The 12755-nt window shown below is 45.5% G+C and overlaps 2 protein-coding genes across 3 annotated transcripts in view; one reads left to right on the top strand and one right to left on the bottom strand.

Annotated features, from left to right (window-relative positions):
* The window catches only part of lrrc40 (leucine rich repeat containing 40), a 17186-nt gene extending 14638 nt beyond the window's left edge, over nucleotides 1-2548 (top strand). Inside the window, exons 15-16 of the mRNA XM_069718505.1 lie at nucleotides 1292-1341; nucleotides 2204-2548. Coding sequence (XP_069574606.1) covers nucleotides 1292-1341; nucleotides 2204-2309 — 156 coding nt within the window. The 3' untranslated portion in view covers nucleotides 2310-2548. The remainder of the gene's footprint in view (nucleotides 1-1291; nucleotides 1342-2203) is intronic.
* Nucleotides 2549-4222: 1674 nt separating this feature from the next.
* On the bottom strand, nucleotides 4223-10405 carry LOC138632718 (prothymosin alpha-A-like). 2 transcript variants are annotated; one of them, XM_069718496.1, is made up of 5 exons: nucleotides 10221-10405; nucleotides 7691-7759; nucleotides 7508-7574; nucleotides 5665-5738; nucleotides 4223-4879 (listed from the first exon to the last, which is right to left on the bottom strand). In XM_069718496.1, the coding sequence occupies exons 1-5, from the start codon at nucleotides 10263-10265 to the stop codon at nucleotides 4841-4843; spliced, it is 294 nt and encodes a 97-aa protein (XP_069574597.1). In that variant the 5' UTR covers nucleotides 10266-10405; the 3' UTR covers nucleotides 4223-4840. The 2 variants fall into 2 exon arrangements, with proteins under 2 accessions (XP_069574597.1, XP_069574596.1); XM_069718495.1 differs by having other exon boundaries at nucleotides 4223-4872; nucleotides 5655-5738; nucleotides 10221-10401.
* Between the last annotated feature and the right edge of the window lie 2350 nt (nucleotides 10406-12755).

Here is a 12755-nt window from a genome sequence, read left to right as displayed (position 1 = left end):
TATCTGGAACGATCTCCTGTATCTGGAACGATCTCCTGTATCTGGAATGATCTCCTGTTTCAAGAATGATCTCCTGTATCTGGAATGATCTCCTGTATCAGGAAAGATCTCCTGTATCAGGAATGATCTCCTGTATCTGGAATGATCTCCTGTATCAGGAATGATCTCCTGTATCTGGAATGATCTCCTGTTTCAGGAATGATCTCCTGTATCTGGAATGATCTCCTGTTTCAGGAATGATCTCCTGTATCTGGAATGATCTACTGTATCAGGAATGATCTCCTGTATCTGGAATGATCTGCTGTATCTGGAATGATCTCCTGTATCTGGAATGATCTCCTGTATCAGGAATGATCTCCTGTATCTGGAATGATCTCCTGTTTCAGGAATGATCTCCTGTATCTGGAATGATCTCCTGTATCAGGAATGATCTCCTGTATCTGGAATGATCTCCTGTTTCAGGAATGATCTCCTGTATCTGGAATGATCTCCTGTATCAGGAATGATCTCCTGTATCACGAACGATCTCCTGTATCTGGAATGATCTCCTGTATCAGGAATGATCTCCTGTATCTGGAATGATCTGCTGTATCTGGAATGATCTTCTGTATCTGGAATGATCTCCTGTATCAGGAATGATCTCCTGTATCTGGAATGATCTCCTGTTTCAGGAATGATCTCCTGTATCTGGAACGATCTCCTGTATCAGGAATGATCTCCTGTATCACGAACGATCTCCTGTATCAGGAACGATCTACTGTATCAGGAATGATCTCCTGTATCTGGAATGATCTGCTGTATCACGAACGATCTCCTGTATCTGGAATGATCTCCTGTATCTGGAATGATCTCCTGTTTCAGGAATGATCTCCTGTATCTGGAATGATCTCCTGTATCAGGAATGATCTCCTGTATCTGGAATGATCTCCTGTTTCAGGAATGATCTCCTGTATCTGGAATGATCTCCTGTATCTGGAATGATCTCCTGTATCTGGAACGATCTCCTGTATCTGGAATGATCTCCTGTTTCAAGAATGATCTCCTGTATCTGGAATGATCTCCTGTATCAGGAATGATCTCCTGTATCTGGAATGATCTCCTGTATCAGGAATGATCTCCTGTATCTGGAATGATCTCCTGTTTCAGGAATGATCTCCTGTATCTGGAATGATCTGCTGTATCTGGAATGATCTCCTGTATCTGGAATGATCTGGTGTATCTGGAATGATCTCCTGTATCTGGAATGCTCTGGTGTATCTGGAATGATCGCCTGTATCTGTCCTTGTGACAGCGGAGCTGGAGGAGTCTTTTGGAGAACGTCCTCCTCTGTCCCTGCAGCAGGTGGAGAGGGTGGACAGGATTATCCAATATGGATAATAGTTTGTTCAGCGTCCTCCTCTCCACCACCTTTTCCAGGCTGTCCAGTTTGTAGCCGATGATGGAGCCGGCCTTCTTAACCAGTTTGTTAAGTCTGTTGGTGTCACCGGCTCCAATGCTGCTCCCCACCCCACCCCACCCTACCACCTTCCTCCTGTAGGAGTCCTTGACCTCCCTCATCTTCTCCTTCAGGTGGCGCTGCACTCTCCTGAGCTCCTCCCTGTCCCCAGACCTGAAGGCTGCTTTCTTCTGATTAAGAAGAACTTTCAGGTCACTGGTGATCCATGGTTTATTGTTGGGGAAGCATTTTACAGTCCGGGATGGTACGGTGGTGTGTTCACAGAATTTGATGTATTCTGTGAAACAGTCCGTCATGCTGTTGATGTCCTCCCCATGTGGTCCACACAGCACATTCCAGTCCGTGGACTCAAAGCAGTCCTGCAGGGCGTCTTTAGCCTCCTGTGTCCACCTCCTCACAGTCCTGGTGGACACAGGCTGCCTCTGCACCAGGGGGACATACCTGGGAGTCAGCAGGACCAGGTTGTGGTCTGATCTACCAAGGGGGGGAAGGGCAGTAGTACTGTATGCATCCATGACATTAGCATACAGTAAGTCCAGGGTTTTATTGTTCCGGGTGGGGCAGTTAACATACTGGTGAACAGTTGGCAGGACTTTATCCAGACTGGTTAAAGTCTCCAGTAACTAACAGAAATGCACCGGGATGCTGAGTCTGAAGTTTAGACACAAACATTTAAAAGGGAAGAAATAACAGTGTGGATATTTTCTTTAGTTTTAAAAAGGGGATGTGTTGCGTGTCGTCCTTCAGGTGTCTCAGTCTGGAGGGGAATCCTTTCCGCACACCCAGAGCTGCCATCGTGGCCAAAGGCACGGACGCAGTGATGGAGTACCTGCGCGGCCGCATACCGACATGACCTCTGACCTCAGCAGAAGGCTACACCTCCACCATCAGCACGCAGCTTGTGATTCCTGTTTTTTCATCTATATTCAACTTTACATGCATTCTGTTCCTCACATGTTAAAAGGAAACAGCAGTGTGGAGAAATCAGTCTGTTAAAGAATTTTAGATCTGCTCTCGTGTTTTTGGACAATCATATTCAAAGTGAAGCTGCAGGTGTGAAGGCTCTTCTTGTAATAAAGCTACTGCCAAATAGGAGATTGAGTGGGTGTGAGTTTTAGAACAGAAGAGAACTTCTTCCAGCAGAGTCCATCTGCAAACCCTGAATCAGTTCTCTGCTCAGCTCGTCAGTTTCCTGTTTCCTCCTCTAGAAACTTCTGTCTCTCCAGTGTTCTCGTTCACCTTCTCCTCATCCACCATGTTTCAATCCCGCTGGAGGACTGACGCTGCTGCACAGGTTCTCAACAGGTTCTCAACAGGTTCTATTCAGGTTCTCCTCAGGCTCTCAACAGGTTCTCCTCAGGTTCTCAACAGGTTCTCAACAGGTTCTCCTCAGGCTCTCAACAGGTTCTCCTCAGGTTCTCAACAGGTTCTCCTCAGGCTCTCAACAGGTTCTCTGCAGGTTCTCCACAGGCTCTCCTCAGATTCAATTCAATTCAACTTTATTTATATAGCGCCAAATCACAACACAGGTTATTTCATGGTACTTTAACACATTAAAGTCTTTACAGCAAGACTTTACAATATTATACAGAGAAACCAACAATTCAACAATTCCCACATAAGCTAGGAGGAGAAAACTCCTCTTTAAGGGAGAAAAACCTCCAACAGAGGGAAGAAAAACTCCCTCTTAACAGGAGAGAAAAAGATGGTGAGGTATGAGTCAGTTAAAGAGGAGGAGGAAAGAAAAGAAGCTCAGCATGTAACGAGGTCCTCCAGCAGCCTCGGCCTATAACAGCATAACTAAGGGTTGGTTCAGGTCTACCTGAGCCAGCCCTAACTATAGGCTTTATCAAAAAGGAACGTTTTGAGTCTAATCTTAAAGCTAGAGAGGGTTTCTGCCCCTCCAACACAAACTGGGAGCTGGTTCCACAGGGGAGGAGCCTGAAAACTGAAGCTCCGCCTCCCATTCTACTTCTATGAACTCTAGGAACCACAAGTAGACCAGCATACTGAGAGAGAAGTGCTCTGCTAGGATTATATGGTTCTATAAGATCTCTAAGATATGATGGAGCCTGGTCATGTAGAGCTTTGTAAGTCATCAAGATCATTTTAAATTCTATTCTTGATTTCACAGGAAGTCAGTGAAGAGAAGATAAAACTGGAGAAATATGATCTCTCTTGTTAAATCCCATCAGTACTCTTGCTGCAGCATTTTTGCAGGTTCTCAACAGGTTCTCCACAGGCTCTCCTCAGGTTCTCCACAGGTTCTCCTCAGGTTCTCCACAGGCTCTCCACAGGTTCTCCTCAGTTTCTCCACAGGTTCTTCACAGGCCCTCAACAAGCTCTCCACAGGTTCTCCACAGGCTCTCCTCAAGTTCTCCACAGGTTCTCCTCAGGTTCTCCACAGGCTCTCCTCAGGTTCTCCACAGGCTCTCAACAGGTTCTCCACAGGTTCTCTCCAACTACCTTTCATGCAGATATAACTTTAAGGTTGACAGAAAATCACCCATCACTGTATGATGCAGCTTTAGGTGGAAATAATGTTATTAAAATTACTAATATATTTATATTCTATCCATCATTTTATTAATTCTCTGTAGTTTGTTCATGTTTAACAAAAACTTCTGTTTGCCTGGAAACAACTTGACCAACTGAAAGTTTGAATTCAACATTGTGTGATCTTATATCTGACAATCCTCAGCGTCATACGTGTCATTCTCTTCACGGCAGGTGATGCCTGAGGCAGGAAGGAAACTGACACCGGTATAACAAACAAAACCAAATGACTGTTTATTGGTCAACTGAACTGCATATACATAAGAAATGATCATCTGGCCATGACAGACACACAGACGGAGACGAATGGATGACAGAAACTAGGACCTCAGAATCTCCTACAAACTACCGCCGATACGTTTTAACCCTCTGCTACGACTACTGTCCACAAACCCTGTTCCTACTGACTTCCACATCCTACAGTCATAATGGTAAGCTGCTGTGTGTGTGTGTGTGTGTGTGTGTGTGTGTGTGTGTGTGTGTGTGTGTGTGTGTGTGTGTGTGTGTGTGTGTGTGTGTGTGTGTGTGTGTGTGTGTGTGTGTGTGTGTGAGAGAGAGACTATGGGCTGGATGCTCCTGGTTGCTTCACAGAAAGCGGATGACGATGAGTGTGGATCTAAAAGTCTTCAAAGCACCACTTGATACCAGGTCACGGTTGTAAAATGGCCGAGCTCCTTACAATATTTACAAAAATATAAAATGTAAATAAAAATACAAACAAATTCTCTGTTGAAACGTATTGTCGTTAAGAAGGGAGGACTGAGGTGTTGAAGGTTTTGCTGGAAAACTGGCTGCCTCTCGGTGACGTCGTCCTCCAGACCGCGTACACTACTTATCTGTCTTCTGCTTCTTACTTCCAACTTCCTCCTGGAAATATAGAGGAACAAGGTGAGCAGCTAGCTTAGCTAAATGACGCACTATTACACGAGAGGGTGTGCTTTAATGTCATTATTGGCACGACGGTGATGAGGTCTGTAAGCATCACTGTCATTTCAATAATCACCTTAAAACACACCCTCTCATGTAATATTGTGATTAAACAAGTTACTCACTAAATAAAGCATGTAATCTAAATGTTTTCATATTGTGAAGCAAAAGTGGAGCTCTCAAAATATACAACTGTTTGTCAGGCAACACATGGGGTATGACTACGAACTGGAAAACAAGGGGTGCTCAGAGCGACCAACAAGGACCAATAGACCTATAACAAGTAGAAACTACATTATATTACATATGAAATTCAATTCATCTTATTAACTTCAAGCTTTCTCTCTCCCATAGTTTGTGTGTTATCTCTCCACACAGTTCCCCTCGCTTGTGTAGTTTCTATACTTTCTTTTTGTAACTAGTGGTACCTGTGGGTTTCCTGTTTCCTGTTTCAGTCAGTGATTGGTGAATGATCTAACACAGGAAGTCAGGTGTGTGTGTGGTGGGTTTAGTTCTGCTCTGCAGCAGGCCAGAGAAAGCACAGGTCTTGACTAAAGCACTAACTAAATGAGGCCTACTCTCTCCTCCCTCATACTGATTTTTCATCAGGTCTCTATACAGATGGTCCCAGATGATTGAAGGTCGAGCTGAATGAGGCCTCTTTTGTTGTGGCTCAGCTGCAGGTCGATCAGCTGACATAACTGAAAGCATCAACTCTTCCTCACCTCTTCGTCATCATCCTCGGCTGCTCTCTTTCCTATTGGCCCATCAAGGTCATCGTCTTCATCATCTTCATCACCTTGAACACAGAGATAATCCTGTCCAGTTATACTGCTACTCTACCTCTACTGGCCCTGAGTGTAACTGTCCTGGTGGTCAGTATCACCAACCTGTCTCAGCATGTAGCTGCCACCATAACAATATATATATAGCGACCAATATATATATATATACTGTATATACATTTACAGTGGTGTGAAAAGGTGTTTGCCCCTTCCTGATTTCTTACTTGTTTGCATGTGTCACACTTAAATGTTTCAGATCATCAAACAAATTTAACTATTAGTCAAAGATAACACAAGTAAACACAAAATGCAGTTTTTAAATGAAGGTTTTTATTATTAAGGGAGAAAAACAATCCAAACCCACATGGCCCTGTGTGAAAAAGTGTTTCCCCCTCCTGTTAAAACAGAACTTAACTGTGGTTTATCACACCTGAGTTCAATTTCTCGAGCCACACCCAGGCCTGATTACTGACACACCTGTTCTCAATCAAGAAATCACTTCAATAGGACCTGCCTGACAAAGTGAAGTAGACCAGAAGATCCTCAGAAGATAGACATCATGCTGAGATCCAAAGAAATTCAGGAACAAATGAGAAAGAAAGTAATTGAGATCTATCAGTCTGGAAAAGGTTCTAAAGCCATTTCTAAAGCTTTGGGACTCCAGAGAACCACAGTGAGAACCATTATCCACAAATGGAGAAAACATGGAACAGTGGTGAACCTTCCCAGGAGCGGCCGGCCGACCAAAATTACCCCGAGAGAGCAGCGACGACTCATCCGAGAGGTCACAAAAGACCCCACAACAACATCCAAAGAACTGCAGGCCTCACTTGTCTCAGTTCAGGTCAGTGTTCATGACTCCACCAGAAGAAAGAGACTCGGCAGAAATGGCTGCATGGCAGAGTTCCAAGACCAAAACCACCGCTGAGCAAAAAGAACATTAAGGCTCATCTCATTTTTGCCAGAAAACATCTTGATGATCCCCGAGACTTTTGGGAAAATACTCTGTGGACTGACGAAACAAAAGTTGAACTTTTTGGAAGGTGTGTGTCCCGTTACATCTGGTGTAGAAGTAACACCACATTTCAGAAGAAGAACCTCATACCAACAGTAAAACATGGTGGTGGTGGTGTGATGGTCTGGGGCTGTTTTACTGCTTCAGGACCTGGAAGACTTGCTGTGATAAATGGAACCATGAATTCTACCGTCTACCAAAACATCCTGAAGGAGAACGTCCGGCCGTCTGTTCGTGACCTCAAGCTGAAGCCAACTTGGGTTCTGCAGCAGGACAATGATCCAAAACACACCAGCAAGTCCACCTCTGAATGGATGAAGAAAAACAAAATGAAGACTTTGGAGTGGCCTCGTCAAAGTCCTGACCTGAATCCTATTGAGATGCTGTGGCGTGACCTTAAAAAGGAGGTTGGTGCTGGAAAACCCTCCAATGTGGCTGAATTCCAACAACTCTGTAAAGATGAGTCGGCCAACATTCCTCCACAGCTGGAAAAGACTCATTGCAAGTTATCACAAACGCTTGATTTCAGTTGTTGCTGCTGAGGGTGGTCCAACCAGTTATTAGGTTTAGGGGGCAAACACTTTTTCACACAGGACCATGTGGGTTTGGATTGTTTTTCTCCCTTAATAATAAAAACCTTCATTTAAAAACTGCATTTTGTGTTTACTTGTGTTATCTTTGACTAATATTTAAATTTGTTTGATGATCTGAAACATTTAAGTGACAAACATGCAAAAAAATAAGAAATTCATCCCCTCCTTCACCTACCTTCTCCATCCTCCTCGTCATCCTCACCCACGTCGTCCTCGTCCTCCTCTACCTCGTTGTCCTCGTTCTGACAGGGTGAGACACAGTTACACAGCGTTGGTCACCAGCGGAGACACAAGGAGCGTTAAACCTTCTACAAGCTGCCAAAGGAGGAGGAAGAAGAGGAAGAGGAGCAGTGTTTACGTTTTTTCCATTAGCAGCGGAGTCCTCTCCGTTCTCCGTCTCTTCAGCCTGTTTCTTCTCCTTCAGCTCCTGAAAGCAAATAAATAAGATAATGAGCCAATCTGACGATGCAGGATGACTTTCTGAAGGATGGAAAAGTGTGAACACTTCATTTCATTTTTTTCATTTAGCTGACGTTTTTATCCAAAGCGACACTTGTTTTCTAATCTTTGTATTGTCGTCTTTATGTTCGTGGCTCTGTGGTCCAACCGTCTCAGGACTCAGGGTCAATGATGAATATATTGTATGGATTGTTCTTCTTATTTTGACATGTTGATGCTTAATTAATCACTACTACTAAAGTGCCTGTGCCACATTTGATCCTGTTTAAATACATAAATGTAAAATGGAACTCTGGGATGAATGAAGTGAGCGATTGCACAGTTTGGAATCAAAATGAAACACACCCTTTTATTATTGGCTGAACTTAAACTGTAAACCAATCAGACATCCTGCTGGTGAACACCCCGTTTGGTTTGACACGATCTGCAGCTCTTCCTTAAGGTGTGTCCTACTGGAGGAGGAGAGGTGTGTTCGCCCTCCATCCTCCTCACCTCCATCCTCCTCACCTCCATCCTCCTCACCTCCATCCTCCTCACCTCCATCCTCCTCACCTCCATCCTCCTCACCTCCATCCTCCTCACCTCCATCCTCCTCACCTCCATCCTCCTCACCTCCATCCTCCTCACCTCGTGGATCTCTGCTGCAGGATGCACTTCTGTCTCAGCCCCTCCCACTTCCTCCTGGCGGCCTGAAACTTGACACCGTCTGTCACTGCTGCATCTTGATCAGAGGCTCAGCAAAGACTACAACTCCCAGCAGCTGCCTGCTCCTCAGCTATAATCAGAACAGGTGTTGGAAGTCCTGAACCATCCACAGAAGGGCTACACAGTTCGAGGTGTTCAGTAAGCAGCTCTGTCAACTACAAATGAGTATCATGACATGATATGAAGACGTTTCCAGGCAGCTGATGCCTCGCCGTGCAGAAGAACCATTAACCTCCATCTACACCCACTCCAACTTCCTCCAACAGCCCGTGGCCTCTCACGGACTGTTGTGTGCTTTCACTTTCCACCAGTCTGGGCCTTTAGCACCCCTTTCACCTGCACTTGGCTGCTTGACACCTTGCACGGGACTCTTTACGCGCGTCCACCTGCACGGTGCTCTTTACGCGCGTCCACCTGCACGGTGCTCTTTACGCGCGTCCACCTGCACGGTGCTCTTTACGCGCGTCCACCTGCACGGTGCTCTTTACGCGCGCCTTCCTGCAGCGGGCACGCTCTGCCCGACGCGCACCAGCTGCTTGACAGATCGGAGGAGAGCATGAGCTCCGTGATAGGTGGATAAGCACGAATATCTTCTCCCCGTCACTTCGTTGTGTCGTTTAAATGGTGGCAGCTCGGAGACTGAACGGGGGCCTCCACGTCTCCCGAACCAGAGCCGGCGGCTCCGCGAGGGACAGGAAACCTCCTACATTTAACAATTAATACAAAACATAAGCAAGAAGGAGACTGGGAGGAGCGAGCAGCCGACACTACTTCCCTTTACAGTGGGCAATAAATACAGAGCGTGCGCGCGCTCCCTTTAAGCGGTGCTCGTGATGAATAATCTAAGATTATTGTTCAGTGACACGCTGGTGAGAGTTATTAATACACGATGCATCACCACACACTTCCACCCCAACTTAGAGAAAAGCTCCTGACAACTTCCTGCTTATTTCATTTTGTGGGAATAAATCTCGAAGAATTCACATCATGAAGTGACAATAAACCAACTCCGAATAAGTCCAACAGTTTTAACATTGAAAACATCCCGAGCTGCTTCGCTGTTGGTCACACGGTACAGGTTCCAGTCATCTTCAGCCCGCTGCTGTGATGAAGAGGTGATCTTCAGCCCGCTGCTGTGATGAAGAGGTGATCACACCGGAGTGAGTTCGGAGATAGACAGGTGGAGATAGACAGGTGGAGATAGACAGGTGGAGATGGACAGGTGGAGATAGACAGGTGGAGATAGACAGGTGGAGATGGACAGGTGGAGATAGACAGGTGGAGATGGACAGGTGGAGATAGACAGGTGGAGATAGACAGGTGGAGATGGACAGGTGGAGATAGACAGGTGGAGATGGACAGGTGGAGATGGACAGGTGGAGATGGACAGCGGCTGGATGGACTCGGTCACGGAGGTGTGAAACACGGAGGCGGCATCATCTCGGAGGAAGCTCGGGGCAGAAGTGCTCCTTCATCAGCGCGTCCTCACTCATCACTCATCACTCACACGGAGACGCTTCAACGGACCACAGCGGGGTACTTTATTTCATTCCTTACTGCATTTACAACCTGCTGCTGCTGGATGCTGGTGAATAATAAACTAATGAATCCAGACTGCTGCTTTATGTCGACACGGTGCTGGAAATAGGCGGATTAGTAATTCAGTTATAAATGGAAGCAGGAGTTGGAGGAAGCGTTGTGTCCTCTCCTCCTATTGTCCTTACCTTGGCGCTCAGCTCCCCGCTGCTCTCCACCTTACTGTCCGCCATGTTAGATGCACGAAAAGAAATTAATATTCAGTCACAACGTTGCAGAATTAAAGAAACAGAGATGCAGCAGTGTTTTATTCCAGGAAGCGCGTGAGGAAAATGGTTTATTGTCAGCTGCGCGTCCGTCAGCCGGAGCTCCCCGCTTTATAGAGCAGTGGGCGGGGCCAGGTGCCACAAGTGAGCTGTGATTGGCCCATGAGCTTTGAAAAGTATTCATCCTGCAATTGGCCAGAGGGAAACAATAGCAGCCCTCCTTGTGTGTGTGTGTGTGTGTGTGTGTGTGTGTGTGTGTGTGTGTGTGTGTGTGTGTGTGTGTGTGTGTGTGTGTGTGTGTGTGTGTGTGTGAGTGAGTGTGTGTGTGTGTGTTATTCCTCGATATTGATATAGAGCTTTACGTTTTTAATCTTTAAACTGTCACTCTTCCTCTGTGTCAAACACACACACACACTCACACACACACACACACACACACACACACACACACACACACACACACACACACACACACACACACACACACACACACACACACACACACACACACACACACACACACACACACACACACACACACACACACACACACACACACACACACACACACACACACACACACACACACACGTTTGTAGCTTTAACCTTTAAGTTGTAGTTCAGCAGGCTGTCATGCTGCTGATGAAAGGAATAATGGGTAAAGGTAAAACATACCCATAAAACCAATTGTGCTATTTTGTCTTTGTATGTGATGCAACTGGATTTGTATCCATTATAAATGTGTATTTGTACATTTAGAAAGTAGCCTACATAGTAAAAGTTATGGCAGTGATTATTCAAAACAACTCCAAGCACTTACTGAAGTACAATAAGCTGCACATTTTTATCCTGCAGCTACTGCAGCTAATGAGGGCATCATTTTGAGTTTATCATAGTCTATTGGTTAATCTGAGTATTAAATCTCTATTTGACTCTTTATTATAACAATATACAAAACTTGAACAAGCAAAACGCTTCCCTCTGAAATGAATAAAGTTCAAGAAACGTGCATGTAGAAGGTATTCATCCGAACTCCATGTTTCTTTTTATTGATAAATCAGTACCACAGATGCTGCTTTCTGCTCCACTGATGAGGAGGGTCCAGTCAACTGAATACTTCTCTCACTTTATGGTTTTTACTCTTCAGTCCTTGTTTAGGCCCTACTTCTGATTTTTGAATGACAGCACTGATAAAGTTAGATAGATGGAGAGAAGGCGGGAGAACAGAGGGAGTGGGGGGAAAGGTGTGTGTGTGTGTGTGTGTGAGTGAGTGTGTGTGTGTGTGTGAGTGTGTGAGTGTGTGTGTGTGTGTGTGTGTGTGTGTGTGTGTGTGTGTGTGTGTGCGTGAGTGTGTGTGTGTGTGTGTGTGTGTGTGTGTGTGTGTGTGTGTGTGTGTGTGTGTGTGTGTGTGTGTGTGTGTGTGTGTGTGTGTGTGTGTGTGAGTGTGTGTGTGTGTGTGTGCGTGTGTGCGTGCGTGTGTGTGTGTGTGTGTGTGTGTGTGTGTGTGTGTGTGTGTGTGTGTGTGTGTGTGTGTGTGTGTGTGTGTGTGTGTGTGTGTGTGTGTGTGTGTGTGTGTGTGTGTGTGTGTGTGTGTGTGTGTGTGTGTGTGTGTGTGTGTGTGAGTGAGATATGTGTGTGTGTGTGTGTGTGTGTGTGTGTGTGTGATGTGTGTGTGTGTGTGAGTGTGTGTGTGTGTGTGAGTGTGTGTGTGTGTGAGTGAGTGAGTGTGTGTGTGTGTGTGTGTGTGTGTGTGTGTGTGTGTGTGTGTGTGTGTGTGTGTGTGTGTGTGTGTGTGTGTGTGTGTGTGTGTGTGTGTGTGTGTGTGTGAGATATAATGTTCAAACAAACTGACGCAGCAGGATTTGATTATTGGTTGACTGTTTTAATAACAGTTTCATCATGTGCAGTAAATTCTCAAATATTGAACCAAATAACAGGTTAAATAATGTCAACAACACATAAACCCAAAACACCCAAAATAATAATCAACAGAAAATCTAAAGTCCTCAGTGGAAAACAAAAAACACCGAGATATTAAAGTGGTGTCTCTGTCCGGCTTCCCTCACCAACATGGCGGCCCGCTGAGTCCGTATTGCGTCGCGATTGTTTAACATCTCAACTGATTGGTTGGTGAACTGGAGTGAACATGAAGCTGACGCTTTGCGCCCCGCGATTCGCCGGTAGAGCTGTCAATCAAGGGCAGCCGTCTTATGAAACGGGGGGAGCGGGGTTTGGCAGCAGGTAAGGTCAGGAGCGGACCGGCTGCTCCTGAGCCGGACTCGGAGTCGGACCCTCCGAACTTAAAACACATTCAATAAAGTAGAGCTACCCGAAACAACACGCTCCCCTTTCTTTATTTAAATGATAACTGATAGTTAAATATAACTAACTATAACTAACCACAGCTGAAGATGGACAAGCATCATTTGATGTGATGAAGCTCATTTGTGCTGAGTT

The sequence above is a fragment of the Brachyistius frenatus genome, unplaced genomic scaffold, assembly GCF_029030835.1.
Source record: "Brachyistius frenatus isolate BFR_SWC_R1_liver_20210118 unplaced genomic scaffold, ASM2903083v1 Contig_192, whole genome shotgun sequence".
Taxonomy (NCBI): Eukaryota; Metazoa; Chordata; class Actinopteri; family Embiotocidae; genus Brachyistius; species Brachyistius frenatus.
The sequence above is the reverse complement of the archived record's forward strand: the minus strand, read 5'-3'. Positions and strand labels throughout refer to the sequence as shown.

Bases quoted from the DNA above. Each gene is read 5' to 3' on its own strand.
- LOC138632718 (XM_069718495.1), bottom strand. From the start codon at position 10,265: ATGGCGGACAGTAAGGTGGAGAGCAGCGGGGAGCTGAGCGCCAAG. The intron at 7,760-10,220 runs GTAAGGACAATA...ATTTGCTTTCAG, and splicing joins GCGGGGAGCTGAGCGCCAAG to GAGCTGAAGGAGAAGAAACA. The intron at 7,575-7,690 runs GTAAACACTGCT...TCACCCTGTCAG, and splicing joins CCGCTGCTAATGGAAAAAAC to AACGAGGACAACGAGGTAGA.